General features: G+C 38.9%; 1 protein-coding gene across 7 annotated transcripts in view; it reads right to left on the minus strand.

Annotated features, from left to right (window-relative positions):
- Window positions 1-19,054, minus strand: part of STARD3NL (STARD3 N-terminal like) — a 39,380-nt gene that overhangs the window by 3,453 nt on the left and 16,873 nt on the right. For 6 of the 7 annotated variants that reach the window (XM_075125612.1, XM_048839175.2, XM_048839176.2 and 3 more), the window contains 6 exons: window positions 17,467-17,764; window positions 12,897-12,974; window positions 10,145-10,222; window positions 8,890-8,943; window positions 8,688-8,805; window positions 3,931-4,029 (listed from right to left, as the gene is read on the minus strand). In XM_075125612.1, the coding sequence (XP_074981713.1) occupies window positions 3,931-4,029; window positions 8,688-8,805; window positions 8,890-8,943; window positions 10,145-10,222; window positions 12,897-12,974; window positions 17,467-17,691 (652 nt within the window). In that variant the 5' untranslated portion in view covers window positions 17,692-17,764. The remainder of the gene's footprint in view (window positions 1-3,930; window positions 4,030-8,687; window positions 8,806-8,889; window positions 8,944-10,144; window positions 10,223-12,896; window positions 12,975-17,466; window positions 17,765-19,054) is intronic. The other variant, XM_075125614.1, reaches the window with a different exon arrangement.

Here is a 19,054-nt window from a genome sequence, read left to right on the forward strand (position 1 = left end):
TAAAGCTATCAGACACACAAAGCAAATGAACTGATAGAGAAATTTTTTTTACCATCTTTTAGTTACAATAATCACTGGTTTTACTTTTAGCAATAGTAGGTACAGAATTTTCAAACGTATGATTTTCAAGTTAAGAGTGTCCCTTAAATTTCTATCAGATGTTTATTTGCCAGCTTTCCCAATGGACTGCAAACTATTTTGTGACATTCTAGACCACCACCTAGATATATACTGAAACATTCTGATTTATTATCTCTTAAATTAATTATATCCCAATGTTGCTCATTCTCTTTTTAGTCTCTCCTCATTGACAATGAAAAATATGGTCATCAATTTATATCTCCAGTGATATTGTCTATACTATTTCTGACTTTAAATTTATTGGCTGAGCTTGCAAAGGTCTTACACTCAACTTGATGGCATTTCTCTGTTCATAATTCAATATCTTTCAATTCTAAAATTCCAAGAAATATTCTAGGCCAGACCCCTATTTATTTTGAGGAAAACTGGAAAACCAGAATGGGGAAAACAAGGAATAACACTTTAAGCACCTTTATAATAGTCCACAGATCAAACAACTGGTTGCTGGCACCGAATAACACCTTCCAGCACGACAACACCCTATCCAACCTCTGCTTGTCTTTCCAATACAGTAACATATTGACACCCTGAATGATACACCTCCCACAAAAATAATAATGGTATGGGAGGAATGGAGGGCATGCAGGTGGGGCATGCACACAGCCCCTGGTGTGGAGGGGACAATGGAGGTTCACAGAAAGCCCCTGGGGGAACTTGCATAAGGGGAGGGAAGAATGGCGGGCACATCATTTTTGGAAGAGGGAAATTGGAGGGACTTTGGTATGGGATGCACACAGAGCTGTTGCTATGGAGAGAATGGTGGACACTGGCATGGAGGGATAGAGGAATGGGACACAGAGAATCCCTGTCAGGAAGAGGTTGGGGGGAGTCCCTAAAACAGAGAGGGATGGGAAGATGATAGACAGGGATGGAATGGATGGATGCGGGATGGAATGGAAGAATGCAAGGATCTCCTGGTGTGTGCAATAAACTTGGCCCACACAATCTAAGGAAGCTTTAATCCATGACAGCAGTAAGGATCATTTCTAGAATGAGTATACTCTTCAGCAGACCTTTAAAAATCCCAGTCTCAAAGGCTGCTATCAAACCCCAATTCTCTTGTCTGTAGCAGTAGACTGGACAGCATATCCCTAATTTTTTGTTTAAAACTCTGCTTTTGTGCCACTAGATTGGATTAGATCTGGCTGCTTACTTCTGCCATTATTCCTCAAAATCTACTGAAAACCAGATTAAACCAGTGGACATTATAATTTTCTAAAATATTTTCTGATTTAAAGTTACCTGTATGACTTATTTTTACTCTATGCATCTTCACATGATTCTACAGGCAAGAAATAATGCAGCATTGTGGATTTCAAAATAAGGTTACAAGGGTAACGATGCAATACTTCCGATACTCAGCCTGTATTCTTAATGTCTCAGAATTACAACCTACTAGATAGATATCATCATCTCTCAGATACAACAGGTGACTAAGCATATGGGTACAGGAGCAATTAGCTGTTTTATTCTGTGCTCTAAATTGTCCTAATGCCTCTTACCACCACTAGATGGAACTATACGACAGCTATCTTTATTATACTATGATGCTAAACAGTTTAACCTTATACTAAATTCAGCAGTTAATATCCCTTCTTCAGTAATAAATCATCATAACAAGATCATCCTTGATTATATTGCACTCTTGCTCCTGAGTGATACTTCTACATTAACCTCCACATAACATGCAAAATAACTGTCAATAGTAGCCTTATGGACATAAAATACTGAATTTATCACCAGTACAAAGTTATTAAAAAATGGATATGTGATCTTCCCATGTAAGTTTCTCCTTTGTACAGAGATTGCCAGTGTGACCTCTACGTTGTTGCTCCTTATTACGGGTACCTCCACCCCACAGCTGGTTATTGAAGCTTTTGTTACCATGTCTAAATCCTGTACAAGCCTCTCTCTCAGCCCAGTGAAAGATTTCCTAACCTGTAACACTTCCTCAAAGCACCTGAGAACTGAAGCATTCTATGTAGATTTCCTTACTGCAGGAATACAGCTATGAATAACTGCAAAGACTCTCCTCTTTGTTGCACTTTCAGTAACAAAAAACAAAGTTTGATTTCCAAAAATTCAGGGTTTAATTTTAATGGCTTGGGATACATCCAAGGAACACCGTAGGTGCCCTGGGGCAAGCATGGAAAAGGCCTGCCACCGGAAGGACCAGGCTCACTCCAGTCACTGGGGTGACCACTGCATTGCTCTGATCATGCTGCAGCAGCAAGATAGCAGCAGAAGGACTGAGATGGGATCGCTTCCAGGAACTGTTTTGCTTGGTGCCAAAAGCCATTCAGCCAGCTATCTACAACACTGTAACAAGACCAGAAGTCCAGATTCCTGACAGATAAGCTCCTCACAGAAATCTGACACAATTGTTTTTGTTCCACCCCCCACATCTGACAGATCAGAGAGCTGTGAAGAGTCCCTAATGGAACTGTAAGGGTAGCAACTCAATTAACCTGTGAAAAATAATGCCAAAGTAGACATTTATAAAGCACACCTTGCAAGATTACAGGAAGATATTTATAATATTTTGCAGATGACAATATTTGATTTGATTTCATATTTTAAAAGGTATGAACAGACAGCATGACTGCATGAAAGTGCAATCCTATTCTGAAAAATGACTAGCGTGGTATTGTGGGGTTCCATATTTGTTTCTTAAAGAATTCAGGTGTAGTTCATTCTACAAGTAAACAGATGACAGTATCTGCACTCCCTGCAAACTCATCCTTGAATCAGATAGTAAAGCTGTTTCTTTCTGGCTTGTGTCTAGTCACCTCTTACACTGACCCAATTGAGGTGCACCATAAGTGTAGTTAAGATGCAAGTGAAGTTTGCCTCAACAGAACTCAGCATGCTTACACTTTATCTATAACACTTAGGGCTAGTCTACACTACAATGCTACATCGACGCAGCTGTGCCGCTGTAGCACGTCTGGTGAAGATGCACTATGCCAACAGGAGAGCACTCTCCCATTGGAATAATTACTCCACCTCAATGAGAGGCGGAAGCTATGTTGGTGGGAAAGTGTCTCCTGCCGACATAGCGTGGTATAGACACTGCTTTAAGTGAAACTAACTTACGTTGCCCCTGAACGACGTAAATTACATCAACTTAAGCAGTAGTGTAGACAAGCCCTTATTTCTGTTCAGATTTTCTGATGACATGAGAGCAGGAAACCCCTTGATCTCAAGTTCTGATCTGTTTTAAATTTGTTGGCCTTTCAGTTTAATTGACTGTGATCTTGCTTTTGTATTATGTATGATAGGACTCAGACCTCCCTACTCCATTCATTAGGTTATATATCAGTATCATGTCTCCTCTCTGAACAGTAAACTTACTTAACTAAACAGATCTAAAAATCAGATATCTAAAGAACAGGTTTTATATTTCTTGACACTACTAGAAAAGGATTTGAGAGATTATTTTAGTGTCAAACTGACCAGCTGACAGATTTCAAAATAAATGTAACTTCATATTGTAAAGCTTTATAGCAATGGATAAGTCTTATTTCTGCAGTGTTAAAATGCTACATGGAATTTTACTTGCAACAAGTGTCTTATATATTGTAGCAAAAATTACAACTGGGAAGCGTAAATTGCAAATTGATCAAATCAGATCAAACTCTGATAAATTCAAATCACATTTTCTGGACCCAAACTATAAAATTACTGTGTCACTGCCCTTTAGATTAGATATACGCTCTGTGGGAATCTGCAGGAAACCTAACAGCAACAGAAAATTATTCTCTGCATACACACTCTGAACAAAATTACCTGCTGCAGATTCAGGAGGAGAATAAAACTGCCCATCAGAGAGATGTCCTGGCTGAAGAAGAGCTGCTCGCTCAGACGCATCTTGCACCAGCAAGAGCCCTAAAAAAAAGCAGTAATTAGAAATGTGCATCATTGTTACCACTATCAGTCAGAATGTAAGGTACTATATTATAAAAAGTTTGTTTACATTGTGGTCTGTGTAAGTTGTGTTACTGCAAGACATTATTTCAATACAAAAGAACTCACAAAAAGTTAGGACTTACTCTTTGATGGGTGGGATTTGGGGAGGAGGGACTAAGCATCGCAAGAAAAGGGCTAATATAGTGCCCATCTTTAAAAAAAGAAAGGAGGAGGATCCTGGGAACTACAGGCCAGTCAGCCTCACCTCAGTCCCTGGAAAAATCATGGAGCAGGTCCTCAAGGAATCCATTCTGAAACACTTAGAGGAGAAGACAGTGATCAGGAACAGTCAGCATGGATTCACCAAGGGCAAGTCATGCCTGACTAATCTAATTGCCTTCTATGATGAGATAACTGGTTCTGTGGATGAGGGGAAAGCAATGGACGTGTTGTTCCTTGACTTTAGCAAAGCTTTTGACACGGTCTCCCACAGTATTCTTGCCAGCAAGTTACAGAAGTATGGGCTGGATGAATAGACGATAAGGTGGACAGAAAGCTGGCTAGAGTGTTGGGCTCAACGGGTAGTGAGCAATGGCTCCATGTCTAGCTGGCAGCCGCTATCAAGTGGAGTGCCCCAAAGGTCGGTCCTCGAGCCGATTTTGTTCAATATCTTCATTAATGAGCTGGAGGATGGTGTGGATTGCACCCTCAGCAAGTCTGCAGATGACACTAAATTGGGAGGAGAGGTAGATATGCTGGAGGGTAGGGATAGGATACAGAGGGACCTAGACAAATTGGAGGATTGGGCCAAAAGAAATCTGATGAGGTTCAACAAGGACAAGTGCAGAGTCCTCCACTTAGGACGAAAGAATCCCATGCACCGCTACAGACTAGGGACCGAATAGCTAGGCAGCAGTTCTGCAGAAAAGGACCTAGGGGTTACAGTGGACGAGAAGCTGGATAGGAGTCAACAGTGTGCCCTTGTTGCCAAGAAGGCCAATGGCATTTTGGGATGTATAAGTAGGGGCATTGCCAGCAGATCGAGGGACATGATTGTTCCCCTCTATTCGACATTGGTAAGGCCTCATCTGGAGTACTGTGTCCAGTTTTCGGCCCCACACTACAAGAAGGATGTGGAAAAATTGGAAAACGTCCAGCGGAGGGCAACAAAAATGATTAGGGGACTGGAACACATGACTTCTGAAGAGAGGCTGAGGGAACTGGGATTGTTTAGCCTGCGGGAAGAGAAGAATGAGGGGGGATTTGATAGCTGCTTTCAACTACCTGAAAGGGGGTTCCAAAGAGGATGGATCTAGACTGCTCTCAGTGGTAGCAGATGACAGAACGAGGAGTAAACGTCTCAAATTGCAGTGGGGGAGGTTTAGGTTGGATATTAGGAAAAACTTTTTCACTAGGAGGGTGGTGAAACACTGGAACGCGTTACCTAGGGAGGTGGTGGAATCTCCTTCCTTAGAAGTTTTTAAGGTCAGGCTTGACAAAGCCCTGGCTGGGATGATTTAGTTGGGGATTGGTCCTGCTTTGAGCAGGGGGTTGGACTAGATGACCTCCTGAGGTCCCTTCCAACCCTGGTATTCTATGATTCTAAGAAGCAAAGAGTGCTGTGGAAAAGAAGTCTGAATCTCAGACAGTCCTATTTGTTTTGATGATGAGGATAGGTAATTCTGAGTAAAGCTGAAGGAAGGCTATGAATACCACCCAGTAAATAGGGAACACCTTCTAGTTATTAATTTGTGCCAATCATACCACTTTACGTTGGACAGGTTTTTTTTTCCCCTCAAGTGTGAACTGTTCACTCCAGGCAATACAATATATCCTTCCTAACTAAGTTCTACTTATGGAAATGAATTCAAGCCCTGGGGTAGCAAAGAAAGGAAAATCATGCATAATGAGCCTGCGTGGATTAGTAATGCTACTTGTTCCATTTACATTCAGCCAGTCTCAGAATCGCAGGTGTTGGACATGGAAGACGTACTAGGGCTTTTAATGCATTTCCATGCCAATGCAGGAATGCTCCCTACTTTTTTTTGGTACTTGAACAAATTCAAATTCCCCATCTTTTATTTACTGTGCCATAGGGACTGCCCTGTTTTCTTAAAATGTTACTGTTACTGAATCTGTACTAAACACTGAAATAACTAATGGCAAATATAGTGTGATAATAGGTTATTTTCTAATCAGAGCTGAACCTTGTTTTCCATCTCAGCCACTTATTTGCAGATAGCAATTTATCCTGCCAACCAGTTCCTTGAGAGGCAACAATCTAAGAAACCAAATATTAGTGGCAAGTGGGAAAACGGAGACCAAAATGGCTATCACAAGTGATGAGTCAATAGGAGAATAAAAACAAAGGAGGAATTAAAAATGGCTCTACAATTTAAAACCTCACCTCATGGGTAAACCTCAAAATTAGGCAGCTCAGTGCAGGGAAGCACCAAACACCTGGATGTTTACCGGCACTTCTCAGCTTACAAGATTGTTCTGAAAGTCTTACAAGAAGCAGCTCCCATGAGGTTTCCAGTGCTTTTACTTCTAGCATGTCTGGAAATTCTCTCCATATTTTAGCAGGAACCACAAAATACAGACATATGTGAGAATCAAATACAATACATAGAGTTAATCTCTTTTTTCAAATCTCAAAATAAATGTGGGTTCTGTTCAAATGGCTCAAGGTAGTTTTATCCAGGTGGTTAGCCCACGTCTAGTTATAATAAATACATGCATATGCATGTTCCTATTTATGAAAATATTTAACTAGAATCATAGTATCCTACAGTCCATCTTTTTCTAAAATACAGAAAAAGAAGAAAACTATTGTACTTTCCATAATTCTTGCTTTAATTTGGAACACATGACTATTTTTCTTCACAGCAAAGGAGTTCTTAAAAATATCATTTTTCTTCCCCCAAGTGGTGTAATTATAGAGATTTTTTCAGCTGTCCAGATCAGAATTCCTATTGTAGCAAGATTTCATACGGTGTATTATACATAAAAACACAGAACATATACAACCACAAACTTGGGGAGAAATCCCAAGACATACTGAGCACTTGGAATTCTCAAATAGAAGGAAAGAGCTCTGTGGAGTGTCTGAAGTAACTGCACAACAATGCTCTACACCAGGGAACACAACATTTTCTTTAAAAATCTTAGTAACTCAAACAAGAGCACACTGTACTTCAAAACAATAGACTTCTATAGAACAAAACTATAACTATCTCCTTTAACCCACCAAAAATGGAAAACACATTTAGGTTTTCAACAATTTCTATGAACTGAACCTCAAAAAGATGCAGGTTGCACATGTGAAATCTTTTCTTCGCTTATGAGTATTCATTGTAAAAGACATACTTAAAAATCCAGGCTGCTAATTTTAAAACAACGCTTGACTTTGAATTCACCAGGCTGCTTAGCTGCTGGGATCCTGTGTGATGTAAGTGACAGAATAAAAATAACTGGCTAATTAGCAAGGCAAAAAATGATGTGTTACATTTTCCTATTTAGTGTTTTGGGTTTTTTTAAATAAACAAACCCCTCTAATTTAATTATCTTCTTTTTGATGGTAAGGGAGATTGAGAGGGTGAAAAAATTTGGTGCTCCAATGTGCTGGATTAACTGTAACGTGCTTTGGTGAGAAGACACTGAGCTCCACTGTTGATACCACGATCAAGATTTATTGACCTTAGAGGCAAACATTCACTTACGGTCACTTGTTTCAGACCAGATTTAAATTGTTTATGTAAATACAAAAGGTTCACTGTACTATTACCCAGTCTGAATCTTCCAGTGGTTGAAACTAGAGGATGTTTCTTGTAGAAATACGTGCACTTTTTCAAGATCCTGCCCAATTAATGTTATCCCTTACTAAAAACATATAAAAATAAAATAAAGTCGATTAATGTGAATCCCTCTACCTTTGCTCCATAAGTCTGTAGGAGGTCTTCATCCTCCAAGCTCCTCCTCTGCCCCTCACTTGCCTCTTCTTGAAGGAGCAGCAGTTTATAGGATGCCCTGGTCCCATACTCTGACAGATACAATAGCTCCAGGAGCACTATTCTCTCCTTTCTCCATCCTTTTTCAAAAACAACTAGAGGCACCTGGTCTATTCTGAACTCTTTCGCTCCCTTCAAGAGAAGGAGCCAGCAGCTCAGCTCCGCACTCCACTCACCCAAAAATTTTACTTGCCCCAGCTACATACAATGTTTTTTATTAAAAGATGTAAAGATATATGAAAATAAGACACACTATTGGGTTTATCGCAAGTTGCCAATGTGGCCCTCCCATGATGTGAATTTTGGCATTCCTGAACTAGATAAAACACACTTCCTTCTGTATAGAAATTCCTCCTCCTTTTGAAGATGGGAGAAAAGATAAGGATAAGACATTCAGTGTTATCGCAGCTGTGTTGGCCCCAGGATATTAGAGAGACAAGGTGGTTGAGGTAACATCTTTTATTGGACTAATAAAAGATATTAGCTCCCCCACTTTGTCTCAAGGATCAGATCCACTCAAAATCTGCTAGTGTGACGGGGCGGGGAGAATACTCTTTTATTGTAAAAGGTAGAAAAAAGTATGAGGTGGACTGCAAAAACTGAGGTGACTATAACAAGTAAACTTACTGTTTTCTTCTTCTGCTTCTTGTGGTAACACTTTAAAATCCAGGAACCAGGTTTCTATCCAGGCAAGTATGAAGGATATAATGGGCAGCACATAGCCAAAAGCACCTTGGGAAAACAACTTGAAAAAACAAAACACCACATTTTTCCTCATAGCAAACCATGATATTAAATAAATAAATCAGAATTTGATCTGAATACGTACCTTTGAGAGAATTACTTTTGCTAATAAAAAGGCACTGGTCACTGCTGTTGTGAACTGAAAAAGACAGTGTTAAAAATAGTTAAAACTGCACTAATAACTGTGGATTTACTTTCTCAGCACAATACAGTAATTTATTAATCGCTAAGGCATGAAATCCAATATCACAGCAATATCATTAAAAGTTACCCAACAATTAAAAAGGTCACAGATTAATAAGATTGAGGTGACAGGATGTTGAAACTTCAACTCAAATTTGAGGGTCCACGGGCGTAGCCATTTTAATTTGGATGCCTCAAAACACCTATTTTGATACAGCAGAGATGGTAACTTAGAAACTGTGCAGATACTGAGTTATTATAAATTGTAATTTAACTCCATATTGATGATACCTTATTTTGTAAATCATCACCCATTTAAAGATATACCTAATTCAGAAAAAAATAAACACAGCTATTACTCCAAATACCAACCCACGTACCCTGCTATTCATTTTGCGAGCCATTTTACAGAATCAAACACTCAGATAGCTACTATATTTGGGTAAACAACTTAGAAAAATACTTCAAGTGAAGTCTTTTGGGGGAAGTTGGGGTGGGGGGTTGCTAAGTGCAATAGGAGAGAATAAAAATAAATTTGTGAATGAAATTTGTGATCATGAAAGCAAGGGGCTAATGGTATTCACTTGCCCTATACATACTGTGAACAGATACTATGCATCCTTCACTACATGGCTCTATTAATGCACAATGGTCCAACGTGTCTCTTGCAATTTACAGCAAATCATGTGGTTCTCTTCTGATGAGAACACAAGAGATTTAAAATGAGATTCACTTCTTCCAGAAAAACTCCTAATCTGTTTTTGCATCTCCTCTAATGCTTACCACTTGTGATGGTCTGGCTTGCTATCTCCCAGCCCCTTGTGTAAAGATGGAAGATGCAATCTACAAGTCAAAACTATAGGCAAGGTGATTTTGACCCTCCCATTTTCATTTCAAAAAGGAATTCATAGCTGGAATTCTTCAAAGAACGGAAATGGGTCTTCAGGAGTCACTACCTTGTACTATTTGTATACCAAATAATGATCATAAAAATTTTCGAGACCAGGACTCATTTGTTTGGCATGCTACCTGTTGCACATTCTTACATTTATTTTAATATATATAGACGCTTCTCAATATACTGTTTGGAGGCATCTAAAATTTGCCAAAGTTTGACCCATTTCTCGTTAACTCTGTTGTGCTTGGCTACTACTCACAGCTATTGCCCACCAATGGCGCAGTCTGCACATTGCATATGCAAGTATTAACACGTTAAATCGAAAGACTGCCAGTAGCTGTAGAGAAAAGAAAAAAATTGTTGGTTAATTCCAAATGTATAAAAAACAGCAAGATATTTAGCTATCTGAAAATACCAACTGCTTGTAATGTAAATGAACAGGACACCACAAAGAAAGGAATTTGGTTATTAGGAAAAAGTTTTGAAAGTGGATTTGCTTATTAAGATATAAGCTCAACATTTTAGCTTCTCAGTTATAAAACACTGCTGTCAATGAGACTAAAATTAAGCATATGCCTAAATGTTTGCAAGATGAGGGCCTCCAAGCACGCACCAGTATGACACCCAGCTGAAGTACATTAAATCTGCATAGGTACATGGTACATTTGTGTATAGTTCAGGACCTGAACATTTAAGCTTTTCAGATAGTTAATCTGCCAAATACCTAATGGGTTACTGTGTAAGTATATTTTAAATATTCTACCTTACAAATGATGGGATGGGAATGAACATATTTATACAATGATTTCTGTAACTGAAGAATTTAAAAGGTTTACTGAAATAAAGGTTTTACAACTATTCATATAGTCATCCTTATTTGTTTCCCTTTAGAGAATGCCTGCAATTTTTCATTTGTGTTTTACTCTTATTTTCTGTGTCCAAAAAATTAGTCTTGCGCATTGGACATTTTCAAAGATCTATGTGAATAATTCTTCCAGACACAGAGTTACCCACATTTTACAATGGAAGAATTTGACGCAGAGAGCTTATGGAACCTGCCCAAGGCCAAAGAATAAGTCAGTGGCATAGGTGTGATTAGAATTCTGAATTAGAGTTCCCAATCTTCCATTCCCTATCAAATCCACAATCCATTTTGATCAATTTCATGGCCAGAGGGTTTTTAATTGGCCAATTTCACATTTTCAGATGTTTACACCTGAAATTTCAGTGTTGAAACTGTGGGGGTCCCAACCCAAAAGGTACCCGGACATGGGTCAGATCTCATTCTCGCCTCCCCGCAAGAGCCGCCATGCAGGTGAGGAGGAAGTCCTGTCCATTTCCAGCCCAGCTGAGACTAGCAGCTAGGAGCCCCTGGCTGGGGCGTTCCCAGCACCAAGGGGGAGTTCAGACCCACCTCCACAAGCCGCCTCCGGCTGCAAGAACCTCCTGGGCTGTTGTCCAGCCCCGGAGCTTCCTGTAGCAGGGGAAGGCACCCAGAGGTGGCTCTGATCTCCCCCTGAGAGTGGCTGTGCAGGGGAAGGGCAAGTCCTGTCCCTCCTCAGCCCAGCCAGGACACGCAGCTATGAGCCCCAGGCTGGGGTGCTCCCAGCAGCATGGCAGAGATCAGATTTCACAGAAAAGGGCTTATTTCACAGTCTGTGCCATGTTTTTCATGGCTGTGAAATTGGTAGGGCCCTACTTGAGACCATGCTACCTGTAAAGCATCATCTGTTCAAACGAGTTTACAAAAAAAATTTCACAAAACTTGAAACAGGCAAACACTTCAATTTAAGAGAATTGTCTTTCCCTTAGCAATTAAAATATCAAAGCTGAGAATAGCTTCGGAAGTACAACCAAGTCTAAGTATAAAGTTGAATAAGATTAATTACATTTGTGCTAGAGACAGAAGTAGTTTTACTTGTAAGTTCTAAATCATTTATGGATTTCAATGTCTCCTATCAAGAGTTTTCCATTCCAAGTTATATGTTTTTCTACATAAGCAGCTTTAACTATAGGCTGGATTTATTTGCAGGATTATCATAATGATCAGATAGCTATTTAGCTTTATGAGATGGGAGATACTGCAGGGGCACTGCTGAAGGTGACATGGTGGGAGGCACCAGAGGGGACAACTCTTGGCTGCTGGAGCAGTTGAACATAACAGCCATGTCATCCAAAGTGGTATAAGGCAGCACCAGTGTGGAAATGCGAGCAACATTTTACACTAATTCCAGATAAGTAGTCTCGATGCACCCATCAGTGGTGGAACAACTGGTATATAACAAATGCAATGTCAACAGTTGTTCTCTCTAGGATAGACAAGGCCTAATATTACCTAAGAGGAATGAGGGTTATGAAAAAGAAAGGGGGCACAGCCTACAAATCCTGCTGATTGAAAGACAAAAAAAAGCATTTATTTGCATGTGAATATCTGCATGGTTCATGCTGTGGAGAATACTGCTTCCTGACTTTCACACTGCCACAAAGCTGCAGTCTCAAAAAAAAAGAGAGAGTGGAGGGCTTCTGTCCACCCATATGGAGAGTGAATGAGCAATGGCGGTGCTGCTCCCCCCCTCCTCCTTGTTCCTAGTGCCTGTGTGTAGAGGGAAGCAGCTGGGTCATTATGTCTATAGTCATCCATATTTAAAATAGAATCTAAACATAGATTTTAATAAAAATTTAAAATAATAATTTACTTTGGTTGAAATACAGAAATCTGCAACAAACCTGACATATACAGATGTCAGCTATTGTCCTGGGATCAATTCTTCCCTCACTACTGCTGGATCTATTTCTGGAATATTGCCCAAACATAAGATTATATATCCTAATTTAAAGAGAGATGTGATTTAGAGTACATTTTCCCTCTCTTTTAAGTTACAAGAAAATCTAACCCTGGCACAGGACTCAGACTATGGGATAATAAAAGATAAGGCCTCTCTGGATAAAAAAAACAATCCCAATTCTTGCATTAAGCATGTTTTAAAGAAATTCTAAAACAAAATACTTACAAATATATCAAAATATGAAGAATGGTAGTCATACTGCAGGACTTCCTTTTCTAAGGTAGTCTCAATGCCCCCATTTACCTATAAAAGAACAAATTAGTCTTAGCATTTACAGCTTCAGAAACTGGGAAATTACTGAAGTCAAAACACTTGCCATTTGTAACTGTACAAGTAACTGTTTCAAAGCATTTCTCTGCCTGACTCCAAGACAAGAAACATATAGGCCAGAAAAGTTACTATTCTAGAAACATCATTAGAGGAGTGGCATTGTTACAAATGTACTTTTTTCCATCAAAATGCATTTAGTATTTTCAAAAAGTCTAATGGATCTAAGATTATCACTATTTTTAATTACTCTATGACCTACTGAGGCTGCCTTCCCGATTCTCACCCTGAGATAACAGTGAAGAAACTGTTAGTGGAAGACTTAGTCAGGCCTAAGTATTTTGCCACATTTCGTGATCAAGAAACCAAAATTCCTTGCATGTCTAATAAGCTGAATAAGTTATTTCAAGCTATCAACGTAAAACAAGAAACCAATAAAAAATTACCTCCTATATCTGTGTTGGGACAACAAGTTCTCTTTCCATCTTCCTGCTCTCGAGATGTATCCCTTTTTTTGTTAAAGACCTTGTGTTCAGATTATTTTCTCTACTACTCTTTAATGGCCTGCTGCTATTTCACTGTCCCTTTTTTCCTTCCCTTTCTTAAGGCTCCTTTTATCATCACCTCATTCAACATTCCCCTGCCAATCATAAGTTGGCTAGTCCAAAGAACTTTCTCATGTAAAAAACCATTATTTTAAATTCTCTCACAAAGAGCATCAGGACAGAGTAACTTGAAAAAAAAATTGTCTTCCTCTTTCTTTTTTAGTGGAGTGTTATCTGTTGTCTACTACCAGGACACAACAGTGCTCCCTCACAGCAGTGCAGTGACAGCAAATCCTCATCAATTTGCACTACTTCCTTACTCCACACAGGGAAGCACTCACTATCTGTGTTCACGAACACCAGTTCTAAATGACTGTTTCAGCAGATAGCGACTTGCAAGTTTCTCAAAAGCAGGGGTCAGCTCCCCGACTTCCCCCATTTTATGATGATCATGATGGAGCTACAGAAAGCAGCTCTAAGCCATCTCCATTTCTGGCCCCATTAAAAGTCAATTCATTTCTAAAAATTTACCTCATTTTTTTTTAAATCTTAGGAGTTTATCTGTTAAAATGAGATCAAGTATTAATATTAACTTCTTGGGCAAGTCACTTGAGCTCTACCTGTTTCCCTATCTTCTTACCTAACAGGGGTGTTGAAAGACTAAACGCTCTAGTGTTATTAAATGGCTTGGTTTTTCAGTTTAAAATATGGTATCAATATTTTAGTATACTTACTTAGTATTTAGCTTTTCTGTTGACAGCACCTCTTTTTAGATTTGCAACAAAACAAACACCTTTTTTTGAAAGTTGGGGATGAAAAAGATTAAGAACCCAAATTCAATACAATACAACCTCGTGAAAATAGATCACTATTACTTATAGAATACAAATACTGAATTTAATGAGACTTGCACAGTAACAGCTAACTCATGTATCGGAGATGAGCAAGTTACATGGCTACCATTATTACACTGTTCATAGTGTAAAAAAATTGGTATGGATAAACATGAACAATTCAGAGTGGGTTCTAAATCCAAGATTTGGAAAACCTAAAGTCTGTGTTCCAGAGAGTTATATGTTTTAAGGCCAAAACGGCCCAGTATGATCATCTGGTCTGACCTCCTTGTGGGTTTGGAGAACAAGGCTCTTTTTGCCGGGAAGGACAACATGCCTGCCAATCCAGACGCATGAGACTTTAGATGTTTGACAGCTGGAACAGGATGCTTCAATTCTCACCTGAACCATTCAAGTGCAACAGTAGGTTGTTGCAAAGCCAAAGAAAAGTCCACACAAAAGACAATTATGTTAACTGCTTAATTTCTAAAGTAGCACAACCTGAAATCACAGAGGTGGTGCTTGACTGACAGGAAGAGTGCATTGTTACACTCCTCACATAGCCACAGGACCAAAACTAAAGTAGGGAGAGTGCACAGATATTACAGACAAAGGAGGCTAAAGGGCATGGAACCGAGGGAGATTGGATGCTTCCCAATACTACGTCATTGACACCCATCCCCCCTCTATCCCTCACAGGGGCCAATGCAACCCTAAACACTTCCATCTCCTCTCAATTTGAGCTCCAAAATACTCTTCCAATTCTCAGAGACAACTTGCCAAAAATCCTTCCTTCTGCACGCTGTCCTCTTGCATCTATTTGCCTTTATGATAATTAATAAAGATGCCATGTTTATAACACAAAAAAACTTGGGGAATGCTACCCAGCCTGAACAAAAGCCTTTGGAAAACAGAACTGTGTAAAAGAAAAAAACCAGTAAGAAAAACAAGAGACAACAAATATGCCATTTTAATCACTTGACATAACCACAGCACCGAAAGTTTAAAAATATCCTGATGTGTAAGCACTTCAGCCTCAGGAAACGAACATGTTAATAAGGTCAGGAGAAAAACAATTTTAGTGTGTCATACAGAAGTAAGCAAAAAAACAAAAAAAACACTTCCTCTTCCTCCTCCCTCCTAGCACTCCTACAAAGCAATCCGCTCTGAGATTTATATTAAACTACCAAGTGTTCAACAACTTGTGATGCTAACCAGTTCGGGTCCAAAAGTGGCAGAGAAACATTTTCTGGTTTATGAAAAAACTGGTGTTTTCTCCAAACCACACTAGTTGTTCACCAGTGAGGAAGCCAGAACACAGCAGATTCTGTATCAATTGCACCAACACCCAGTGTTTAAAAATCAAGAGTTGGACACACACACACGAGTCATGAGACTAGTTTAAAAATCATGATATTTTAAAACTTTTTAAAAAATCATGTTCTTTTTATCTTGTGATGTTGGAGTGTTCGTGGGTTCTTTACATTTTTACTAGAGGAAGAATTACAACAAAACATTACCATACTACATCATATATCACTTATTCAGGATCAGGTTAATATTCAAAGAACCTGGCTAAAGATTCGGGTCTTGCTGGCTAGGGAGCCCTCCTCCACTGAATACACTAGAAAGGGCTACAAAATTTCTAAATATCTATCCTCCTTTTGGTGCTTCTCTTGCATATGCACTTGGTGCGCAGGCTTATCCATTACAAGGATAGTCCACATTTTACTATACCACAATTCCATAGGAGGAGGGCTCACATGTTTCCAGTTATGTGCAGTACAAAGATTAGCTGCCAACAATTAAAAAAAATAATTTGACACTCTATTTAAAATGTAGATCCTTTACTGGAGCATTAAGTAAACAGGACAGGGGATCTCTAGAAAGCCAGCATTTTGTCATAAGATTAATCTCTTTAATAATTTTCTCCCAAAACCATCTAATTTGGGACACAACCATCACATATGCAAGTATGTTCTCCTTTCCCTAAAACACATCCAGCAGAGCACCTCCTTAGTTGCAAAAATATGATGATCTTAACTGGGTAAATCTATACAGTAATTTATTAAAAAAAGATTCATAAGCTATACAAATTGAAGATTGTATATCCTCTTTCCCACAAAGAGCCACTCATCTAGATCTATCTTTTCATGTGAGTTGTTTTCTTATTGACATATTTTAAAATCAAAATTGTATATCTCTAAGAAATTAAATCTTTTGTTTCAGCTTGCTCTTGGGTCAAACTCCTCAAAAATGTGGTTAAAGGTCTAGATAGAGACACCTCATATCCAAATTTCACAATAAAATGTTTCACTTGTAAATACTAAAAATATGGGACTTTACATTATTACATACCTTTTGGTATGATTTCAAATCCAGGACCTAGGAACAGCTGTTTGAATTGAGTAATCTCAGTGCTTACCCACAACAAACAGCCACTTTGATATTTCTGGGGATACATTCCAGATTATTAATCAAAGTAGTTAAGGGAGAAGACCTCAGCAACAGCAAAACTAATATATTTTAAAAATCAATCATAGAGTAAACTTGGCACAAGGCAAATATTTTATTTGAAAAACCAAAACAAACTTTGGCCGAGAGCACCCCTGAGGGGAATATCTCTCACAAGTGATGAGCAATGCAGGAAAATATTGTTTTCAATGTGTCACGTGGTAACAAGCCTAAACCCTTGTTAGACTGAAATTCATACTTAATATCCAAATTCATGGAAGCTTGAATCTTTTTGATTCTTTGTTAAGTACACTGCACTTTCCTTGTTCTAGTTTGACATAGTTAATAATTACAATTAAGATTGAAGTGTTGTCAGAAAAGATCTAACAATACAAATGGATAATAATGAAGTGTAAACCCCAGCAATTAAAAACAGAGTTGCCACTGCTGAGCTAAATGGGTATCTGTTTTCACTGATGTTAGATGGCAAGACATTTGTTATAATGTAACATGTCAAACCCGGGTGACAGTACACACTTTGAGTTGGAGGGAATGGTGGCAATTAGCCATTTCTGAGCCCACCAACCCCTGATGGAAAACAACAAATCTAAAAAAAGTTTGAAAAACAAGACTCACATTTAGCTCTATTATCCACAGCAAGGTTACGAATAAAAGGTCAAAAGTAACAAACAAACAGAAAGTCCTTCTGACATCTGATATGCCTTTCTTCTCTCTTCCTTCATATGATTCAATCCTTGCCATCAGCTGCGCTGGGTTGATGGAATGGACATCCTGCAAGGAAGGACAGGAGCCCCGACTGCTGCTCTGAGCATTTTCTGCATCATCTGGCAGCCGATTCATCCTGGCTGTGGTTAGAGTAGCCTTTTCCCAGCTTCACCATCACTAGCAGGTTGATCCATATAGGAGGAGAGGTCTTTAGAAAGAACAAATCCAAAATGTTAATCATAGCAAACTGACTGCTACTAAGCAAACTTAATCTAATCAGACCTGAACTGTTTTCTGTAATCCAACAGTTGAGTTTCTTTGGCAACTGTGTGCTGAAAAATGCTTTTAGCACATTTTCTAAGTTCACTTATAAATCCCTTTTTGAGACAGGATATTAATATTTAAATATATAGCAATGTGAGCCTTATCTCAGGAAACATAGTCTAGAGTTGTAAATTTTCAAACTCTAATCTCAGGTTTGCTACTGATTGATTGGGTGGTATTGCACAAGTTACTTCAGCTTGTCTTGCTGTCTCCAACTGCAAAACTGTGGTTAATACCTCACATGGATGTTGTGCAGACTGATTAGTTAATGCTTGCATGGTACTTCAAATTTAGAAAGAACTCTATAAATGATTAGTAAAAGTAGATTCTCTAGCCGGGCCTACTCTTTCCATCACTTTCATCACTGCTTCATGGAATGATTACTTGACTTTCAAACACCAGCATACTGTATCTAAAACTTTTATGCAGTAAGTCAAAGTACTCAGGACCAGGTCAAGCTTCAGATAATTTGAAGAAAGGGAATGAGGGACTTGCTGTCTGCAAAGTGAGGTCTGGTCCACACAGAGAGTTGTACTGATATAACCAAAGATGTAATGTTAGATTGATTTAGCTAAACCGGTCTAAATGTACACAAAGATCCACTGGTTTAACTAAACTGAAGCAACATTACATCTTTAGTTAAACCAGTGTGACTTCTGTGTTTAGACAAGTTGTAAGAGAACAGAGGTCTATTTGGTACAACTTCTTAAACGTAGGGTGTCTGCCATCCACACTTATCACTGGTCAGGGTATGACTGACTTGGCTGGGAAAGAAACAAGAACAAGTCAAAGGGTCATTACAACTATTGACATCACTACTACTGGGTATCCTGTTCTATTGAACCGATATCTTAAATCTTGCCCCATAGTTTACACCATGTTACATTACCAGTGTGTATCTCTGTGAAGCTATAATACATAGAACTTAATGGTAACATATAAAGGTCAACAGATGCCTAAGTCTGTTCACTACGCTGCATTTGTATATTAAGTGCTCTCGGGTGTCTCAAACTGATACATTTATTCATATACCAAGCAGCTGCAGGGTTTTTTTTCTACCACTTGCCGTTGCACTTTTTTCCGGAAATGTCCTCAAAGACAGCTGACTAAGGTGGTCATATGTTTCAACAGATATAAAAAACAGATTAGTTTTCTCCAACAGTATTAATAAAAA

This window comes from Caretta caretta, chromosome 2 (genome assembly GCF_965140235.1).
Source record: "Caretta caretta isolate rCarCar2 chromosome 2, rCarCar1.hap1, whole genome shotgun sequence".
NCBI lineage: Eukaryota > Metazoa > Chordata > Testudines > Cheloniidae > Caretta > Caretta caretta.